This window comes from Trichomonas vaginalis, chromosome VI (assembly GCF_026262505.1).
Source record: "Trichomonas vaginalis G3 chromosome VI, whole genome shotgun sequence".
Classification (NCBI taxonomy): domain Eukaryota; phylum Parabasalia; order Trichomonadida; family Trichomonadidae; genus Trichomonas; species Trichomonas vaginalis.
The window spans coordinates 3,480,839-3,503,264 of record NC_067208.1 but is presented as its reverse complement, the minus strand read 5'-3'; the positions used below and the strand labels follow the sequence as shown (position 1 = coordinate 3,503,264).

Sequence of the window (22,426 nt, the reverse complement as noted above, 5' to 3'; positions counted from 1 at the left end):
TGATGTTAGTTTGATTAAATCATAACAATTTATTCTCATACTAACTAATCAGAATGATTTTGAATTCAAAAATAAGAACTTTATGATTAAGTTCGTTATAAATTATTACTCATAACATAAACAGTTTTTATGTGCGCTTTAAGAAATGGCATGGTTTTAATTTGAAAAATTTGAATGAAATAAATTGTTGCCTTTTCCGCACACTAATACTTAATAATATTAATATTATTTGGAATCTCTTACTTTATGATATTGTGAAGGAATTTATCTAAAATTAGATAATATTTGCAAAAATTTAGGTTTTTCTCAATTACTCAGTATTTCTAATAATAGAATTTACTTGTGTAAAAAGATAATTGAAAAGAAGAAGAAATTATTCAATATAATGAGATAAATAAAAGATATTATCGAGATTATCTAAAAAACACGAGAAATCATTACAGTATTTGCATGGTGCTGTATTAATATATTTGAAGTTATATGATAAGTTTCCAAAAACAAGTATTGACGCCTTGAATCTGTCAATTATTCACTTAAATTCAAAATGGTTATCATGAGCATCATGACTATACGAAATAAAGTTATAAGCATACTGTAACTATTTGACATATGCAAAAATTATCAATGATTATAGCGAGATTCAGTATAAATTATGTCACTTTTTGAGTTCGCCGAATTCGAAAAAATCAGACTGAGTTAGCGAATTTTCAGCAATTCGCCATTTGGCGAAACCGTTTTTAAATCCCTAAGAGAAATAAAAATACAACAGAATTATACAAAATAAAAATAAAAATGAAATAAAATGATAATGATAGTTATTTGGGAGTTTGGGGTTGTCGTACAATGAATGGTGTGTAATCTTTAAGTTCGAAATCGTATTCCCAGTCGGCAAGTGATGAAATGAAAATGTCGATCTTCTCGATTGCGAAGTTTTCGCGTGGAACATTTCCAAGTTGTGGAATAGGTTTCTTAACTTCCGTGCAAACTTCTTTAGCTGCACTTGCCCATGCACCGATGTTCTCAACTGCTAACTGAAGTTCGCTGATACGCTCTGAATCACTCTTGTGTGAATTGACAAAAAGCTCGTTGATCATCTTGTCCAAGTTTCGGATGAGTGATCGCTTCTTCTGGATCATCTTGTTAACTGAAAGACACTTGGATGGTGTCTCCTGTTGTGCAACTAACTCAAGACGAGTGGAAAGTGGATAGTCAACAATCTGATTGAGAATCTCGATACGCAACAAAATAAGTTTGGCAACAATGCGAAGACATTCTTCTTTAGCTTCATTGGCTGCCATACGAAGACGGTCTGCTTCTTCCCAGCTAGCACCGATCTGGTCAAGAAGAACAACTTCTGTACGTGCACTCTCCATCTCTTGACGTGACTCTTCTTGGCGGTGACGAAGGTGTGTCTCTTTCTCTTCCCGCATAGATGCAATCAACTGTGCAAGTTGTTGTGATTTAGCGAGTTTCCGGTCGACATCTTCGTTAGTGCAGTCAAGAGGACGGCTGTTCCTGATGTTAGCGACGTAGTTAGAGAATGAAAGATGGTCGATCTTTTCGCTGAGAGAAATGGCTTTGTCACGTGCTGATTTACGCTCAATCTTAGATTGTTCGATGAACTTGCGAAGTTCAACGTATTTGTCGCGGTCGTAGTGTGAAGGAGTGACGTTTCGAAGGTTGGAAATCTTAGGCTGGTTCTTGATGCTGCTTTTAAGACTGATGATACGGAATTTGACTTCGTTCAACTTATCCAAATCATCAAAGACTGTTTTTGAGTTTTCGATGACATCTTGACCAACACCGCATTCTGTCGCTTTACTAAGGAACTGATCACGGATTTCTGCAAGTCGGTTGTCGATAGTGTTCTTTCGACTTGCAAAAGTCAAAAATTGAGGGTATTCATGAATTTAAGTTAAGATATAAGTTTAAGCCTTCTTCAATAATTACAGAAATTAATCAAGTGTATTTGGATTTAGTCTAAAAATTAATAAAATCTAAATTAATTTAGAAGATTTTTTAGAAAAAAGTGAAAAACAATAGCATATAGTATAGGGATTATTTCTAATTTCCATACATAATTGATTATTAGGTTCTTGTTTCTAAATTCCAAATTGATTGGAATTTCGAAACAACTTTTGTTTGGAAATTCCAAATAAAAAATATGAAGATTCTGATCACCTACCTGTTCATACTTTTGACGGTTTTTCCATATTCAGGGTTTTCATACTTGCGACGGTTTTTCCAAATTCTAACTGTTTATAAATAGGGTACCCTATTCATAAATTCCGTCGCCTTTATGAATAAGTCTAATCAATATCAAGCTCAGAGCCAAAAACTTTCTGCACAAGAGCAAAATTACTATATTTCTTCATGCTACTTTGGCAAAAGCAATACAAAGGGTTCTATTTACCTATCGACCACTAAAAATACAATTAAATTTCTGGTTGATACCACCACATTTACCAACTGCAGTAACAATGGTGAAGGGGGATGCATCTACTATGGTACAGAAGGCCAATTCGTCCAAGATCGAATTTGCAGTTTCTCTTTAAAAGTAAACTCATGGAAAACAGAAGGAGTTTATTGTAAAATTGATGTCAGTGATAGCAATAGTTATAAAAATTATATTTATGCATCATCAATTAGTAAAAGCGGTGATGAAAGTTTCTTGGGAATGAATACTCTGTATTTAATAAACGGCCAAATCCAAATTAAATCAATAAATATTTCATTTTCCAAAATATATTGTAGAGATTTTTATTATGCTTTTTCATATTCTTCAGGTTCAAATTCGTCATTTTCCACTTTTACTAATTCAACAAGCGGAAGTACAATAAACTACTATAAACTTAGACATACTGATTCTGCGGAAGTATTCAATATAATAAATTGTAATGTATTGAATAACAAAAATGCATCAATTCTCCAAGCTTTATATGATACTTCTTCCTCATGCTATATCAAAAACAGTAGTTTTATCAATAACATTCTAAATGATGGTTGTTATTATTTTGATGGTACAATTACTTTAGATGGATGTTTTATTGATAATAATAGTCCAAGAACAACTTGGTCAGTTGCTTTTACAAATAGAAATAGAAATCAATTTACTCATGATTTTTCACTTTTATGCCTTGATAAAAAAACAAAAAATGAAGAAACAAACTCCGTTAAAATTTACAATATATTATCGAGAAATCGAAGAAGATAATTAACTACTAAATTATGAACCATGCAAAATCTTTTGATACTGTTCCAAATGAAGAACACGAAATAAATGATCTTGACAATAATGGGGCTATTGATTTTTTTTACATTGGTTACGAAGTAAGCATATTCTACATGTTATATTGAAAAGTCTTTAAAAGAATATTCAACGAGGATCTATTGGGATTAAAAAAGTTAGAGCAACATTAAAAAAGTTTGCTGTTAATCTTCCCAAGCTAATTGAGGGATGGAATTTGAGCCAATCTCCATATGTTTGGTAGAAGAAAATAACAAAAGAAATTCAAGAATCATCGATATAATATAGTTGTTGAGATCATTATTAAGAATCTGAACCACTTTAATTAATTTTAGGATATTGCTAATATTTGAAAAATAGTTTCACAAGAAATTATCTTATAGAAGAGATCTCTTGGAGATTTTTTTTATCAGATATTCAGTTATTGATGCTGATTCAAGGATTTGTTGGATAGTATACAAACTAACAATAAATAATAAATTTGCTTTTATTATAAACTCGGTTTTAAAGCTTATATGCATGGAACATTGCAAAGAACATATAAACCGATCAATATTCGTTTGGAATTGGCGAGATAGGTTCAATCATATTGTCAAATTTATATATATATGTCAATATATACCATTCTATGGCACCAGAAAACAAGTCACAATGAGAATTAGTCATGAAGTTTCAACAGATCTCCGACTTTTTCTTCCAGAGTTCTGTTGCAATTAATATATCCAAAATGACAATTAAAACTGCATATATTGCCATTCTGAAACACTTAAAATTACCAAAAGGACGAAGAATATTGATGCAAAATATATTCATGTATTTTATACATGATATCTAAAAAAGCCTTTGTTTTAGTCGCTTCTATATTTTCTCATATCTATATTTATATAAATAGAATAGCTTAGCCCAATTACAGTCGATTGCCTCCTTATATTAGTTTTGGGTGCTATTCTAAAAACATATTCAAAATCTTTATAACATTCAAATCAAAATTAAATAAGAATATTTTTACCAAAATAACAAAGTTAAGTATACATTTGATAATTTCCATAATCTTTATCATTTTCCACAGTAGAAATAACAGTTTGTTCATGCTCTTGTGTATTGAATACAGCAATAACAAATATGAAAACAAAAATGAAAAAGAAAACACCAAATCCAACAATAATTGAAATCCAATGCAGAAGAGTCGATATATTGTTTACTAATTCTTCTTTGCACCCGCGAATTCCATAATTTAGCCACTTCTTCATAAAGTCTTCGTTTGTTAAATACGTAGCACATCGTAATTTGTCCCAATCATCTGCATACTCATAGCCACAACACAAGTTGTCATTCTCAATCTGTATTATCCTCTGGAGGTCTGTTGGATTTGCTGTACTTTCAACTCTTTTCCATAGACTTTCAAAACCCATTTCAAAACCCATTTAGGAAAATGAATGCAATGGCTAGAATGAAAGCAGAACATCCAAACGTAAAACATAAAAGTGTAATAAGGCCCATTTGACAACCTCTTCATGTTTTGAAACACATACAGCATCCATAAATCGAGCTAATACAAGAAAAAAATAGAAAGAATCCGAGAGGAACCACAAAAATAAAATAATTGTACATGCTTCCAGCCCAAGAATATTGTTTGTCATCTGATGCTATTGGTGCTACAATTGAAATACCTACTATAATACCAATAAATGCCAAAATTGAAAAGGTTGGCATGCAGCAACGACCAACTTCACGACACCCCATCAAATTTTTTATTTGAATTATTCACAATTTTTTTATTGTCAAAGGCAAAAATTATCTACAGAATTAAAACCTTCATTAAGTAAATATAATAAAAACCATTATCCAATGGAATGATTTGATACTAAAGCCTGTCAAAATTTTAGAAAATACAATAGACCTATATTTTTTTGTTAAAAAATGTCAGATTTTATTTCAAATGAAAACGATATGTTTATTGAAATTAAATGATAATATTAAATGAGAGAAATGACGGAAGCTTCGTTTTGCGGGGTGCAACAAGATCCGATTGCAAAAGCTAATAAAACAAACAAGAACATAGCGATACCACCTACAAATAATGAACAACAAAGTATTTGATCTGAATAATAGTTAATTAATTCTCTCTTACAGCCATGAATTCTGGAATTTAACCATTTATTCATGAAATCCTTATTTGTCAAATAAGCTGCACAGCGTATTTTATCCCAATCATCTGTGTACTCATATCCGCAGCACAAGATACTATTTTCGATTGAAACAATTGTTTTAAGGTCTGTAGGATTTGCTGTACTCTCAACTCTTTTCCAAAGATCTTTATCTGCAATAAGAAAATCAGGAAAACCATAAGCAATGATTGGAATCATTAATGCAAAGAGCAATGAAATGACAATTAATACAATAAAAGTTGTTTGACAGCCTTTGCCAGTTCTGCAGCACATACACAATCCATAAAAGCTAGTAATTATTGTAAAAAGCAAGAATAAGCCAAGTATTACTAATGCAAAAACGTAATTGTACATCTGTGAAGTCCAATCATAAAAAGTTAGTTGATACGTTGTAATAATTATTGCTGCAACGGCTCCTCCAAGTGCGAGAAGTATTAAAATAGAAAATGTCGGCATACAGCAGCGGCCACATCCGATACAACACATTTTTATTTTTTTGGTTTGACAGAATTGATAATATTTCAATTTTTCTGAATAAACGAATTTATTTAGGAATATTTGGTTATGTGGTTTTCATTAATAAAATCGAAACAAAATTTTGAGAAAAATTTGACACCAAAACAAATCTTCCCAGAAAATTATATCATGTTAATTTATGAATTTATTACTATTTTGACATAATTTGACGGTTTTCATGGCCAATTCAATACAATTTTCTTTGGTCTTCTCAATTTTTATCAGACGTGAAATTTAAGAATCATTTGAAACTAAGTCATCTTGCCTTATGAGCTAACCAAGTATTAATTCTACATTCATTTAAGATAATGACATGGAGAATTAATTAAAGATTTAAGCAGGAATTTGCCTAAATGTCGAAACTCTTTTTTTATTATTATTGTCTGAATGAATATGAATACAATATTTAATTAGCTAATAGAAATGATATACAATCTTTCTAATTTTAGACGATTTTCTCCAAAATAAACAAAATTGATGTTAATTCAATTAAAATCAAAATCATCGATTATCATAATTTTTGTTAAGTTGGTCAATTATTATATGTAGTGTGCAATTCATCAATATAAAGGATTCAAACTTGAATTCAAAATTTCAAAAATTATTAATAAAAAGAATATTCACATTATTCATAAGTAAATAAAAACAAACAATTTTATTTCGGATTAGTCATTGTATTATTAATTTCAGGAGTTACATCAAGTCTTGTCACTTTTATACCAATTTTTGGTTCTACAACGTAAGAAACTTGAGGCTTTGAAGGTTTCTTTTGGAGAATCTTTACTCGGTATTTCTTTTCCATGTTGTCAAATGTCTGAATCTTCTTAATTGCAGGCATATCCGGTGGGAAAGTCTTGCAAAGCTCTATATTGCATTTTCCACACCAAGAATGACAGCATGACACGTGGTAGCAGCTTCCACAGGACGGACAACAAACGATTATTCCATCCAATTTATGTTGGCAAATTTGACATTTTGTTGCATCATAAAGAACTCCACTTTGCTTTGAAGAAACAGCTTTGAGTTGGTTCTTTACTGCTTCCTCGTGTGTGATAGCGTTCAATGACATCGCAAAGTTGTTCTTCTCTTTAATCGTGTCGAAGAAAATCCTGAAAATCTTCTTCGATTGGTTGAATGGCAAAAATGAGAAATTTCAATAAACATTTGCAACTTTGCTTTGATTTAAATTAAATAATATGATCTTCTTGATCAAATGTAATGATTGGATATGAAAATATTATTAAATAGCCTTATCTCATATAGACTTATAAAACATAACTTCTTTCAACGAAAGATAATTAATTTATTACGTAAAGAAGATACCTGGGTAGGGGGTCATGAAAAAGTTGCAAAAGTCAAAAATTGAGGGTATCTTCTTTACGTAATAAATTAATTATCTTTCGAAAAATCACTATCCTACAACTAATAATCACAAAAATATTATTGTGCTTATTGTGTGATGTAAAATTTTGCTCGAAATCCGGAAATTTCGTTTCTTGCATTTCAATTTCCCATTAAACAAAATTCACAATAATATAATTTCATCCACTATTCATTGATCTTCAATGAAATGCATATATTCATAGAATTTCTTAATTGAATTTAAATATTACATAAATTCTAAGAAGAAATTAAAATACTTAAAACTTTATTTATATGATTTATACATAATTAGCACCATTTGTGCCAATCAGAGGTTCAGGAGGTACTTGATCAAAGATAGCACCCATTGCTTTACCATGTGTATCTGGGAGAAGTGTGAATCCGAAGAGAACTGCAAGAAACATGATTCCACCGAAGATGGAGACAGAAATTCCGAAACTTAAGTAAGTATTCATCAATTCCCAGAATCCCATGACTGTTGCAGCCAAGAACCAGTTGAATGATGTCATGATTGATGTTGCAACAGCTCTGACTGAGTCATTGAACAATTCTGGAGTAATAACCCATGGAATTGGGCCAAGACCTAATCCGAAAACGAAATTGTCCATGATCATCATAATGGCTGGTATCAAATTCGACCATTTGAACCAAAAGTTCAATGCTGTAATCAAAAGTGCTGCGAAACATAAAAATGAAGACACTAACCATGATGGTTTATGTCCCAAACAGGCAATGATTGGTGCAGAAACACCTGTAGCTATCAATCCGGCCAATCCAACAAGGAAAGCTGCGAAACTTGGATCCAAACTTGATCCGGCCTCTTTGAATATGGAATTGAGGTTAGAAAGGAAGGCATTGCAGCCTGAGTATTGCTGGAAGAACATAAGAAGTGCGGAAATCAATAATGGCTTAATGTATCTGCGATTAAATATTGTTTCATTGCTTTGATTTTGTTCGCTATTGACGTTTGAGCTTGGTGACTCTGGAACGAAATTAACTAACATAATGTGAAGGAATGGTGCAATTGAAAGACATAGGCAAAGATAAGTATAACTGAGCCAGATTCCAAGCAAATAGCAAAGGCATGCACCAATAACTACACCAAATTGATGCAAAATACCGTAGGAGCTACGTACTTCTGTAGGAGAGATTTCGGTGATGTATAAAGGACAAACTGTAGAAAATGAGCCAACTGTAAGACCAAGAATAGCTCTACCGATAAATGCAATTATCCATGTCTTTTCTCCAGCAAGAGGAATGATTAACCAGCCAATTGTTGCACAAACTGCTGTAATTATGCAAGTAAATCTTCTTCCAAGACGATTGATTGGAATATGAATAAATGTTGGGGTAATTACACCCATTGCTGCTGGTAAAAGGTTAAAAATAGTACCTGATGCTACACTAAGATGCAATTTAAGCATCATTAAGTCTTTAGCTGGACTCCAATATGCCATAGTTTCTCCAAAGTTCATTGAACCTAAAATAATTATCATTACATAAAGGAGTTCCTTTCTAAAGAATTTTACCATTTCAAATTTTATCACTTTTTTTTATCACTTGATTTATCAATAAAAACGATGGGAAATGAATAACAAATCTACATTGAAATGATGAACTTTAACAATGAGCTAACACCATTATTGCTATTGGTTGTAGATGAATTCGAAAAGTATCGATATTGATTGATCTCAAACTTTAATTTCGAAGGTGTTGTTAAGATCTCGCAGATTCATTCACTATACACTATATCCTAACAATATACTAACCTTGAATGAGATCGACGGAGTTTAAACCATTTCGAGCGTGGATAATTATTTCTAATAAGCCAAATTACTTTACATTATGTAATAACATATCTGTGTGAGTTTTCTCTTGTTGAACTGTCCAATGAGAATGTTGTTGAAAAGGTATCAATTTAACCAAGCTTTATTCTTGTCTTTGTATTTTCAATCTTCTTTATACATAGAGAGATACTCTCTTTTAACAAGAAAATCTGATTGAATAACAAAATATATATTTGGGAAATTTTCAATTAAGGGAGTTAACTGTTCAAATTCACAAAACATACTAATAAGATTTTGTAAATATATATTACGAATAGAAAAAACTGGAAGTTGCAAAGGAATTTTGACGTAAAATCATGACAAATTCAATTTTGAATTCACATAAAATTCACCCACCATAATTTTGGCTCTAACTCATCAAATATGTTTTAAGTGATATCAAAGGATAAGTCCATTTTATAATTGGTCATATTACATTTTTTATCCAGAATGCAGTTTAGTCCTGCTCTTAATTTTGAGATTAAACAAAGTATAATTCGTCATTATATTTTCAAAAGCTTTTCATTTTTGAATCTTCTCAATTTTGATTGCATAAAATAAATTTATTTGATAATTTTCGTCATAATTCAACGGTTATTATTATTCTTTCAAAAATGTAAATTATTGAATTGCATCAAAAATTCAATTTAATTGAATTAAATTTATATTAATGTTCAATCTTTTATTTTCCTTTACTTTTTGCAACAAATTTACATATAATTTCGATCCAAATGACAAAAATTTATTCAATGCCTATTATAATGGTGAATCCATTACCGATGATCACGGATTTCAAGCCCAATTACAAGTTGATCGATCTGATTTTACTTATTTGACAAGTAAGGATAATGGAGAGTCATTCTTTCATGGCATAAAAGTTAAATCATCAATATCCGCATCAGATACCAAAGATGAACTTTATATGGATTTTTTAGTAGATAATAATTTGACATTTCCTCTTGATTTTAAGTTAGTTTTTTATGGATATGCACCATATACTCCAAATGATGTTGGTGTGTCTACTTATGCAGGAATTAATGGTTTTGTATATAATCAGCCAAATAGTGATGAAAAAATCGTTATTGTTGCAGATTCAAAGAATCCTGTCAATGTTACATATCACGATGCTGATATACGCTTATTCAGACCAAGTTACAATCAAGATGAAGTTTACAAGTTTTCTGAAAATATCAATCCTGATGCAAGACCATTTAAATCTTCGCAGTCACTTTTTGCTTTTGGATGGACATTCTATCTTGGACCATTTACTCCAACAACATTAAGAATTATTATTGCCGATAATAATTTTATGGAACCCAGACCTGAAATAATTTGCCCGAGCGAAAATATAGTTAAAGGACAGAAAACTGTATGCAAATTGAGGTCATCAGTTAATAATCAAAATGTTAGAGTGTATCTATCTGGTAAAGAATTCGAAAAATTAGATGTTTTTACACTTATAAGTACAGAACAATATGAAGAAAAATCAATTTTAATTCCATTTGGAAGTTATGAATTTATTTTTATTGCTTCCAATAATTCTATGAATTCTATTCCAAGCCATTTATTTATATACGAATTATCACTTGATTATGAAATAATTGACCCTCCGAAAATTCTAAAAAGATACACAAGCTTAACAATTTCTGTTCAAACAAAATCTGGATCTGGATACCACACCCCATGCATTTTCTTTGATGATGATATTCAAAATAAAAAATGTCTATATAATAGGTACATAAGTTCTGGAAACAACTATGAATACACATTCGATTATGATTATACTAAACAAGGAAATCGGAAAATTAGTTTTTATTATTATTATAATAGTTATACAATTCTAAATAGCATTAGAAAAACATTTTTATGCAAATATGGCGCAAATGCTCCATATATATCCACACCATCTCAGATCTCTATTAATAAGCCTGGAACATACTCATCTATGCTTGCAATTTATTATTCTGATATTCCTCAAAATATTACTTTGTATGTGAAGCATCCAGAAAAAGGAATAGAAGATTTTCAATGGCTGGCAAATGTTACGCTATTTACTACTGATATCAATTATTTCTATAATTTCACATACAATCCTTCAGATGATCAATACGGTCAATATGATATCACCTTTAAAGCTGTTGATTCAATAGGATTGGAATATCAAACTAATCAAAGATATGTATTTTATCCTCCACATATAGTTTCATCACATGATCTACTACGAACATCAGCAGTAGGTTTTGCAGGCGGTGAAAATGTTAAATTAAATTTCACTTTAAATCAAGTTAGTCCTGGTACACAATACAAAGTTAAATATACATTTGTGCATCAAACAGCCAGTGATGATGGTGATTTAAGATCTAGGCGCCTATTGAGTTCTTATGGATCTGATATAACACTCTCACAAATGACCGAACATTTTGATTTTATTTTAGAATCTTTTGACCCGCGTACTATTTCCAATGAATTTTCTAATTTAGATGGTATTTTCACTGCAAACGATAATTGGTCCAGTGAAACATTTGGTATAGACTTCCATGCAACAGAAAATGCATTTGAAAGTGTAACAATTTACTTGATTGCTGAACCAACAATTGAAAACTTAAAAAAAATATATGGTTATTTCACTTTTGCAACATAACCTGCACCAGTAATTAATGATATTTTTACTGATGATGAAAATCCTCTAGTTTTATCAAATAGTGTTTATGTTAATTTTAATGTTACTGGTACGGGTAATCTAATTATTTTACTAGGATTTTATAATGATATTTTTGATATTACTTCATATTTATATTCTACCGACCCATATGGAGAATTTATCCAAAAAGAAAGAATCGCCACAATTTCCTATGGGCTATTATATGCATGCAATTTTACAGAAGGTGATTTTGTTGAATGGGATACTCTGGTGAATAGATTTGGACGAACTAGATCATTCAATTTATCCGCAGTAGCACTAAGTAGTAATGGAGTCTTATCTAAAACATTTATTAAAACAGTTAATATAACAAGTAAACTAGATCCCACAATAGGAATTCAATGTGAAGCAATTCCTTCAGAAAATGATTATAATGATTTAACAGATGCAAATTTATATTGTGAAATGCGAATCATGAATCCAGGTGAAAGAGGTACGATATATTATTCATTGGATGATGGTCAGCCAATTCAATATGGCAGTTATAGGGGAAATTATGATAATGCTTATGAAACTATATTGCTATATAGACAAAATACATCAGGAACTTATGAATACAAGTTTTGGGTTGAAGATTCCATCGGACTAAAATCAAATGTTTTGACTTACACTGATGTTGTAGTAGAATCTGAAGATGGTGATGCCCAATTAAATTGTGATCATTCTGGAGAAATATATTATGATCAAGAAAAAGTAATAAGCTGTTATTTCTCAAATATTAATGCCAGAACTAACACATTTGATACAAACTTAGTTGTGGAAATAGAAAATATGAATCAAACAATTGATATTATTGTAGATTATAATTATAGAAGCGGAAGCAGAATGTATGCATATCTTCGATTTAATATTTCAAACATTTCAGAATACGAAGGCACTATCAACTATTATGCAACAATGACAAATGGAAGAGTAAGTGGGTCTTATAAAGGCTCGGGTATAATTAAATTCTTTCCAAAAGTCAGAAATTTCACCTTAGACAAAACAGTTTATTCATATGGAGAAATGATTAACCTGAATTATGAGACAAATGTAAATGGAAATTTCGAACAAATAATAAAATGTGATAACACACAAATTCGGTATCAATCACTTTCAAATTCAGGAGACTGGAAAAGTTTTAACAGCAATTTTAACATGAAGAAAATATATACAAAAGGTAACCATACAATGTTTTTATCTATAACATGGAATAGTATTACAAAAACATATACATTTGATTTCACTATTTCTGATAACTATGTTCCAATTGCAAACGTTGTAGATCCCCCATATATTGAAACTGAAGTCCGATTTTATGAATGGAGTTATAATTTTAAATTACTTTATAGGGATTTCAATATTGGTGAAGAAGTTAAATTATATTTTCAAGTAGATGATAACCTGCCAACATTAATTTAAGTAATATATCAGATGGATCATACCAATACTATAATTATGAATATGTATTCCCGAAGGAATCTACTTTGGTTGAAATTCACTATTATGTTGTTGATTCCCATGGGATGAAATATTCCTCTCTAAATCATTATTTATATATCGGACAAGAAAGAAGAATGGAAAATTTAATTCATCTTTCAAGATATTATGATCCAGGATCAATGCTTCAGATGCAGTTACAATTTTTTGATTTCAATCCAGAAGAAAATTATCCTGCAAGATTTGTGTTAATTGATTACAATAATGATATAGAAGTTTTTTCAAAAGATCTAAATATCAATGTATCATGTAACGATCATTATATATCTGATATAATAGATGTATCTGTTGAATTACCAAGCTATATTGGCAGTTATATGGGTAAAATTATACTTGAATTAGAACGGATGAAATATACTTTTAGTGTAGGACTGATTCCAATTAAATTAAGACCAAAGCTTCTGAACATTGAACCAATCAAAGATGAATATGCACATGGAGAAAGGATTGAAATAAAGGCTCTATGTACGAATCAAGGTAATTTTTATACAAAATTATCATATTATTTTGATGGTGATGAAACAAATCCTAGAGATATATCTGCGAAGTCATACAATAGAAATGAATATTGGACTAATAATACTATAGAAATTCCAAATGATTTTAAAGATGGTTATTATTCAGTTACTATATTTGTTAGGGATGAATTTAGTTCCAGTTTAGAGAGAGAAGAAATGAGATTTTATCTCAATAATAAACACACTCCAGAAATAATATGTTCATTTGATGTAAATAATATGGAATTATATCAGAAAATTAATGCAGAAATTACTGTTGCTGATAGAGATATTGGAGATCATCTTGAAATATATCGAATTATTGATAATGATGTATCAAAACAAGAGAAAATTAAAGAATTTGATGTTGGTAATCAAGAAATGAAATTCACATATGTTATTAACCAGCCAAAAGTTGAAGGTACGCATAACATCACTTTCCTTGTCAAAGATCAAACAGGATTAATAGCTAAATCTATTAGAAACTATTATGTTTATAAAGTTCCATCACCTTATATTACGTCTTCTTTGAGCAGCAGTTACAAAGGTGGTGAAATAGAAACAATTTCATGTTTTGTCAAAGATTTCATCCCAGGTCAGAAAGTTCAAGTTTACTACAAATTTAACAATGATATTTTGATACATAATGCATCTAATGAATTAACTGTTCGTGATGACTATCGAACAGATAAAATAACATTTAATGTTCAAATGCCAACAAAATATGGTCAGTATCATCTTGATATTTGGGCAACAGATAGCGGCCCAACTGGAAAATATTCATATTATCAATCACTAAGAGTCATAGTGAACAAGCCTCCAATCATTCAAGAATTCAATAATATACGAGACTTATATTACAGGAAATCGTTCATTGTAGCCGAAGGTACTGTTTTCGATGAAGATTCAGTTTACTTCGGATACAAATTCAACAACGAAAACGAATACACTCGCACATCATATTATCTGAAGTGCAGTGATCAGAATACTACATTCAGATATGAGGTTCCAATTCCAGATAGTTTGAATCCAGGTCCAAATACTTTGCATATTGTATTCTGGGACAATTATTATGGTAAAATTTCAGAAAGTAAGTCACAAGAGTTTACATATGACCAACGAAGTGCACCAGAACTTTATGTTTCTGTTGACTCAAGCACAGTGTACTTCCATGAGAAGATCAATTTCCATATAAGTGTCAAGGACATTGATCCAAATGATATTGTCCATGTTATGATGAAAGTCAACGATAAAGAAGAAGTGGAAATATATTCAGGTAACAATCAAGGTCAAACATATAACTTTGATCATCAAATTCGTCCTCCACTTGTTCAAGGTACTTCATATTTCATTTTTAGGACATATGATAGTGAAGGAGCAGAAGGAATTAAAAAGACGCAGAGAATCAACATCATTAGTAATCCGAAAGTTGTATTAACATCTAATTTTGACCAGCCATTCTATGCTCCAAACTCGTCAATCAATAAGACACATTGTATCCATATATTATTTAGCTAACACAACTTATCTGGTATCGAGAAAATTCAAAAAAAGCACAAAATTTGAAAATTGCTCGGTTCTACATTCAAAATAAATTTCATTAATTTTTACGTACATATTAAGGTACTTATCTTCTACATATATAATCTTCATTAGATATATACATGATAAATAAAATTCATAAAACATTAAAAATCAAAAAATTAGATGAACCTTGGCAATTAAACTTTATTAAATAATAGTTGTTTATAAATTATATTATATTATCATTTAATATTATTCTGATAATGAAGATTTTATTTTGCAATAATATAAACGAAATTTTTTACCTTATGAACTTTTGATGGAAATATGCAAATTTAAAATAATAAAGAAAGCCGCGAGCGAAGCGATCGGCTTAGTTCGAAGATTTTGATTCAAATCTTTGCTGATCTGTAATTCGCGGAAGCCGCGAGCGAATCGAGCGGCTTAGGTCTAAGATTTTGATTCAAATCTTTGCTTATATTCCTTAAATTCTTTATGAAACTCGCAACAGTTCCATAAAAAATTTTAAATTCTAAACTGTCGAAATTACCGATCGGTAATCACACCCTTCACGGGTGTGTCACTTTTTACAGGCGTGTCACTTTTAGCTAAAATTACCCCTACTTGTTGCCGCTATCATCTGCAGCGTCATCATCTTTATCATCATTCTGAAGAGGAAGAAAGAAGAAGAAGATAAGTCGAACGAAGAAGCAATCGAGATTGAAGCAGAAACAGTCCAAAGCATCACCACGACCGGACAAGAAACAACAAACGACAATCCACTTTTCACAACAACAGACAAGATCGATGATCCATTCCATCAAGATTTCGAAGAGAATGATAAATTTGTTGAAGATCAATATGATCAAAATAATGATGATCAAGAAGATCCAGATCTCAACAACGACTCTGTTGATCTTTAATATTTAATATCTCCTTTTTATTATTCATTAAAAAATTAGTTATTAAAATAGGTATTAGAAGATGTATTTTGTGTTATCTTTAGTCACATTGAGCAAGCTTCTCCCCCATTTATCAATACAATATTTTATCAAATAAATAATTTAAAAAATCCAATTCTCAGATTGCAAGAGTGAAAATTTGCAAATCCAATAACTTTCTATTAAAATTATAATTATAATATTTGATAATATATTATTATTGGATTTGCAAATCCAATAATATTTGAATATGTTTTAGAAACCTGATTATAAAATTTGATATTGAATAATATACCAATAATTCATTTCTAATATTATAATATGTAATTACAATATTTGTAGTATTTATTTTTGATGGAATTAACTGATTGGATGATGGATAAAAGCAACAAAACTATCGTTAATGTTTTCAGAAGTTTACATGATTTTGATTGAAATATTTACACCATTCAAAAAAGATAGCTCTTCTGAAAAGGAAATGCATCCATCCTGGAACACAACCAGGACAAAATTGGATGTAAAAAAGATTCATAGCGTAATATGTAGCTCAAAAAATGGTATTTCCACTCGAAAAGATGCTGAAAATTTTCTATTAACCGAGAAAAATTCCAAAAACTACACAGACAGATATATTTCATGGATGTTGATGCTAAATATACTAAATCCCAGCAAAGATAGTTGGGCTGATTATATATGCCAACTTTGCTCTAAGTATGAATCTTTTTTAAATTCTAAATTAGTCGAAAATCCTTCAGATCCATTACTTGCATTATCAGATGAGCAAGAATCACAAATTCAAAACGATTTACGAAGGACTATTAGATTCTTCAATGATTTAGCTAAATCGGCAAATTTACCTTATATAAAGCAAAATGGTGTACTTTTTAGAGTTGCAAGAGTATTAACAATGATGAACTTGACGGAATCAAAGTTTACTTATATTCAAGGCTGTGAAAGATATGTTTATATTTGCTATCTTATCTCAATTCTCTTCACCACTGAAAATGACCTACCAGATATGATTGCTGAAGCGAGTGCTTATTATCTGGCAACTAAAATGATCGAATTATCTGGGATTTCCCACTATTTATCAGATCCGACAAGGTTAGAAAATCATTTTAGAGAGTTAGATCAAAAAATGTACCAAATTAATCCGAATTTAATGAATTATTTGAGCAAACAAATGCAAACATCAATACATTTCGCTTTAAGATGGGAAATTTTATTATTTGCCGAAGAGCATGATTACGCAGGCATTATTACATTGTGGGATCGCATCATATGCCACAAGACTGCAATGCAACAGTATATTGAAGCTCTTTGCCTTGCTCATTTTGCACAAGTACCAATTTGTAAACTTGGTCAACTACAACACTACAAGAACTGGAATATGCAGAAATTAATTGCAGATGCCGATAAATTCATGGATCCAAACACAAATCTTTTTGGATGGGGAAAAGCTGCTATGCTGTTCCTCGCAGTTGGAGTTGTTACAGCTGCTAAATATATTAGTAATTGTATTTAATAAAAATATAATATTATGTTTTGATATATTTTTTATAAAAATGTTTCCTAAAATCTGATATATATTTTCAACTTACCAAATATATAGGATTTCATTAAATCTTCAAAATGATAAGAATAAAAGTTTGTATGAGGAATAATCAACATCATTTTGATTATTATCTCCATGATTGTTTTGTTAGTAATGTTATGCATTCAGCTTATGCTAGTACTCAATGTTTTTAGTGTTATTTTGATATGGCAAAATTTCAAAAAATCAAGTGGAATCATGAAGATATTGTTTTGTGTTTAGATCATTCAAGAAATTTTTGATGTATAAAATAATGATCTGGTAGCATTTCATTCATTTTTATTAATGTGGAATGGAATACAAAATCAATGACCATCGATGTATCAGGAAAATCGATGAAATTGAATTCGAAGAAGAAGACCCAAGTTATATGACAGAATCTGCAATTTCTACATTAATAAATCATTATGAAAATCTACAAAATTACTATCAACAGAATAATATTGAAAATATCATAAAAACACTTAAAGAAATGTCTTATCTTTCGATAAATCTACAAATTCCAGAATCTCTATTTGAAAACACTGATTTATTTTCAATATCACTCCTGATTGATAATTTCAACAACAATTTAGAGATCATTATTGATATATTTAAGTTTTTATACAATGTTCTTAAAAGTAATCCGAATTTAATTCAATATTTTATCGAATATTATTGCCATATTCATATAAATGAACTAATTTACAATAGTAATCAAGAATTATCATATTATCCTCAATTATTTATTATATACTTAATAGAACAAAACGAATACTTCCCAATTAGTTTAATAATTTCTGATTTTCCGTTTGAAACAATGTTTGAGCTCATAAGCAAAGGAGCATATGTGCAATTTTCATTAAATTTGATCAAACTATTAACAAAATATAATCAATTCGATCGAGAAATCTTTCAAATCTATCAATTTTTACCAACAATTTTAAATGGATCAGATAAACTAAATATTACGAATTCCCTTTGGATTCTTGTAAATTCCATCAAGTTTATTCCACAAGAACTCAAAAATTATATAGATGATAGGTTAATTGAGGCCATAAGTGTTCAATACCACAATATTTCTATGGACAATCAAGATGATAGCCAATTAGTGTTTTATATCATAAGATATCTTATAGAATTTTTTGATTTTAGATTTGATCCAAGTGTTTTAATTGAATTTGCCTTTAACGATTCAGATTCTCAAGTATCTGCAGTATATACATTATCAACTTATATCAAATATGTAAAAGAAATCAACGTTCAATTATTTGAGAATATTGAGTATATTGTTTCGGAATTGAACTCCTCTGAGACTCAATTAAAAGGAGCATTCTGCAATTTATTGTTAGAATGGATATTATTGTTGCCGTCATCAGATATAAATTTATTGATGAATTTTGACTGCTTTTCTGATATTATAACAACACTGTTCGATATATATGTAGTAGATGATGTTAAGATGAGCATTAAAATTATTGAAGGCGTTCAAAAACTCCTAGAAATTGCAATTTTATCTTCAAACCAAGGAGCAATAGAAATTATAATGAACAACTTTGATATAGATAGCGTAAGAAGTTCAAATATTGAAGAAAATCAAGAATTTGAAAGAATTATTGAAAATTATTGCGATTTTATTCATTCTCACTTTGACAATTAGTTCGGTTGATTGACCATATGCATTAGTTGTCTTGTTTTTAATAAATTTGTTTGTAAACCCAAAAATTTAAAATTTATGAAAAATTATTTCATATAAAGTTAGGATGTTTTTGAAAAAATCGTTTATTTGTAATGTAGTTTTAAAAAGCAAGTAGATTTTAATAGCTATATCAGAAGTAAGAAAATCATATTTAGATTTACTCCTTTGGAATTGGGATTTCGCCGGAAGCAATCTTCTTCTGGACTTCCTTTGGATCCATGCCATCAACATGAGCGCCCATAGCCTGAGCTGTGCCAAGAACTTCCTTGACTGTGCCAGCAAGTGTGCGAGCGCAGGACTTTGGTCTCATTGTACGAGCGATATCGATGATTGTATCAAGGGAAAGAGAGCCAGAGTGCTTGACAGCCTTTACTTTCTTACGATCACGATGTGGCTCATTGAGAGCAGCGATGAGGAGTGTAGATGTTGAGTTTTCAACTTCGACCTTGAACTCACGGTTCTGGACGGTGATCTTAACTGTAGCACGGAAGCCTTTGTATTTTTCTGTAGCCTTAGCGACTTCTTGAGCAACCTTTGGAGCTGGGACACCGAGAGGACCAAGCTTTGGTGCAAGCTTTGATGTGACACCGGTTTCACCACCCCAAACACGGCACTTGATGATAACAGCCTGATCAGCCATTCGAAAAGGCCAAACCGTTCTATCGTTCAAATTTAAAATCTCTAAAATGAGCAACCTAAATTATCTTCTATTTAGCATATATTTGAACTAAAAATACATTTAATGGTGTTTTAAAATCCAGATGATTAAATCGAAACTTGATTAGGCTGAATAACTACTTGGGCATTGTATTTCCGGTTAAAAGGCTCAGATACTCACCAACTTATTAATGTGTTAGTTCCTGATTTGTGAACAAGAACTCCGGGAAAAGGATTTGGTGATGCATAATTATTTTAAAAAGGTCATTAAAATAATAAAATTAATACCCAGATTTAAAATAAAATCTAACATGTGTTTTGGAATGATCCATTTTCATTTTTTTGACATAAAAAATTGTAATTTCTCTATGAATTAAACAAAAAATTACAATTTTCATAGTAAAAATGTTTGGAGTTGCTTAATTATGAATTAGTAACTAACTATATAGTTGTACAACACATGATTTTATATACGATCCCTCCAGAGAAAAATGACTATTTTGTAAAAAATTAATATAAAGGATATTGTGGATAAGAATATATCATAATAAACATTAGGACTGCTGATCTCATAGTTCATAAATATGAGCAGCTTGTTCATTTTGCATAAACTCACAAACTTCCTTATAATGAATCGCTATTTGTTTCTCACTTTCCCACGATTGAAAATTTTGATACACACAACAGAACACATTATAATAAGATGAATTAGAGCATATAAAACAATGGTGAACTCCAATGTAGATCAATCCTTGAACTCTGATTTATGCAATGAGATATAACACTAAATGAAGACATATCATATTAATCACAAAGATTACACTTTACATTTTTTTTTCAAAAAAATATAACTTGTGAAATGTTGCCATGTGCATATTAGATCTAATTGAAAAATGATTGAAGTGATCTTATTTACACTTAGGGGATTCATCAGTTTCATATATTTCTCTCTACTTCTCACAAGGAGTGGTCATATTACTACGACTCTTCAATCAAATACACAATATTCGAAAAGAAGCACGAAAAGCCCGAATACAGTTCACCAAATAGCTATTACATCTCTCTTTGCCTGTTTATTCACCTTAATGAGACAGGCGCAGTTCGTATCACAGATGAAACAAACAATAATCTTAAATTCCTCATCGATACAAGCTCATTTGATGAATGTATGCACAAGAGGGAAGAAGGTGGCTCTATATACGTAAAATTTTCAAAAGGTGAGTGTATTCAAGATCGAATTTGCAGTTTTGGCTCTAACACAAGACGACCTGGGGCTTATTGCTCTAGTTTAGTTTCATCCGCACCTTCATATAGGAATTATCTCCTTGATTCTTCAATTACTTCAAGTGGCGAAGAAAACCCAGATCAAAACATGAATATTTGTTTGATGATGGGTGAAACAAACATGAGATCAATCAATGTTTCGTATTCTAGACTACATTTGCAAAGTATCTACTCTATTTATAGTAGTTCTAGCGCAAATGCAACACTTTCAACATTTTTAAACAACACAACTACATCAGATACCTATGAAATATCTCATTCCGGGTTATCTAACTCACTTGAATTTAAAATTCTTTTTTGTAATTTCTTCCAAAATGAATGCAATCTCTTTATTTCCAGTACTTATGATCTTTATATCAATAATTGCAGTTTTAATAGAAATTACATCAATGAAAAATATTTCGATGCAAGCACTCAAATTCAAGTTAAAGGATGCTATTTTGACATTTCCAATCCAGGATTAGATGGAGATGTTGAAATAACAGAGAGTGTAAACTCTAATTATCCAGAAAATCATCATTTGTCTTCTTATAAATGTTTTGCAAAACTAAAACTTGAATTCCCAGAAAAAGGGGCAAAAACAGGAGAAAAAGAAGAAATAAAGGCCAATCGTAAACGAAATATTAAATTTAATTTCTTGGTTTGTTATATTTCTCTAATTCCTAAATAATAATTGTTCGCATTCTATTCAAAATCTTTTAATTTTGATACAATAAAACTAAGAAATTTTATCAGTGACCTGTTTGTCATCTTATGTACATCTCGGGAAGACTGGAAAACTGTGTAATAAGTTCGCGGTAGTTGGACGTTGATGATTAACATTCTTCCAACAGAATGGGATAGAACAGAATGTTCGGTTAGGATTGTTGAACATGTTCTCAGATATGGACTTGAACTCAGACGCATCGGCTGAGAAGTTATTTAAAAACAA

At 30.4% G+C, this 22,426-nt stretch overlaps 7 protein-coding genes and 1 pseudogene across 8 annotated transcripts, besides 1 other annotated feature; 2 read left to right on the top strand and 6 right to left on the bottom strand.

The window, feature by feature from the left end:
• Nucleotides 1-815: 815 nt before the first annotated feature.
• Nucleotides 816-1,921, bottom strand: TVAGG3_0798630 (uncharacterized protein; the record flags this gene model as incomplete). Its single annotated transcript, XM_001583266.2, has 1 exon — nucleotides 816-1,430. The coding sequence occupies one exon, from the start codon at nucleotides 1,428-1,430 to the stop codon at nucleotides 816-818; it is 615 nt and encodes a 204-aa protein (XP_001583316.2).
• A 2,348-nt stretch (nucleotides 1,922-4,269) lies between these two features.
• On the bottom strand, nucleotides 4,270-4,747 carry TVAGG3_0798620 (annotated as a pseudogene). The gene has a single exon. A coding segment is annotated over exon 1 (478 nt).
• Nucleotides 4,748-5,223: 476 nt separating this feature from the next.
• Nucleotides 5,224-5,901, bottom strand: TVAGG3_0798610 (tetraspanin TSPA-related family; the record flags this gene model as incomplete). The annotated part of the gene is made up of 1 exon (XM_001583268.1): nucleotides 5,224-5,901. One exon carries the CDS (start codon nucleotides 5,899-5,901, stop codon nucleotides 5,224-5,226), a length of 678 nt encoding a protein of 225 aa, XP_001583318.1.
• Nucleotides 5,902-6,567: 666 nt separating this feature from the next.
• Nucleotides 6,568-7,085, bottom strand: TVAGG3_0798600 (uncharacterized protein; the record flags this gene model as incomplete). Its single annotated transcript, XM_001583269.1, has 1 exon — nucleotides 6,587-7,000. One exon carries the CDS (start codon nucleotides 6,998-7,000, stop codon nucleotides 6,587-6,589), a length of 414 nt encoding a protein of 137 aa, XP_001583319.1.
• Nucleotides 7,086-7,577: 492 nt separating this feature from the next.
• Nucleotides 7,578-8,846, bottom strand: TVAGG3_0798590 (major facilitator superfamily transporter; the record flags this gene model as incomplete). The annotated part of the gene is made up of 1 exon (XM_001583270.1): nucleotides 7,593-8,846. One exon carries the CDS (start codon nucleotides 8,844-8,846, stop codon nucleotides 7,593-7,595), a length of 1,254 nt encoding a protein of 417 aa, XP_001583320.1.
• Nucleotides 8,847-9,810: 964 nt separating this feature from the next.
• On the top strand, nucleotides 9,811-11,781 carry TVAGG3_0798580 (uncharacterized protein; the record flags this gene model as incomplete). Its single annotated transcript, XM_001583271.1, has 1 exon — nucleotides 9,811-11,781. The coding sequence occupies one exon, from the start codon at nucleotides 9,811-9,813 to the stop codon at nucleotides 11,779-11,781; it is 1,971 nt and encodes a 656-aa protein (XP_001583321.1).
• A 3,515-nt stretch (nucleotides 11,782-15,296) lies between these two features.
• Nucleotides 15,297-15,966: a mobile genetic element.
• A 768-nt stretch (nucleotides 15,967-16,734) lies between these two features.
• On the top strand, nucleotides 16,735-17,807 carry TVAGG3_0798560 (Rab-GTPase-TBC domain family; the record flags this gene model as incomplete). Its single annotated transcript, XM_001583274.1, has 1 exon — nucleotides 16,923-17,807. One exon carries the CDS (start codon nucleotides 16,923-16,925, stop codon nucleotides 17,805-17,807), a length of 885 nt encoding a protein of 294 aa, XP_001583324.1.
• Nucleotides 17,808-17,940: 133 nt separating this feature from the next.
• Nucleotides 17,941-20,210, bottom strand: TVAGG3_0798550 (ribosomal large subunit assembly; the record flags this gene model as incomplete). Its single annotated transcript, XM_001583275.2, has 1 exon — nucleotides 19,712-20,194. The coding sequence occupies one exon, from the start codon at nucleotides 20,192-20,194 to the stop codon at nucleotides 19,712-19,714; it is 483 nt and encodes a 160-aa protein (XP_001583325.1).
• Nucleotides 20,211-22,426: the final 2,216 nt, after the last annotated feature.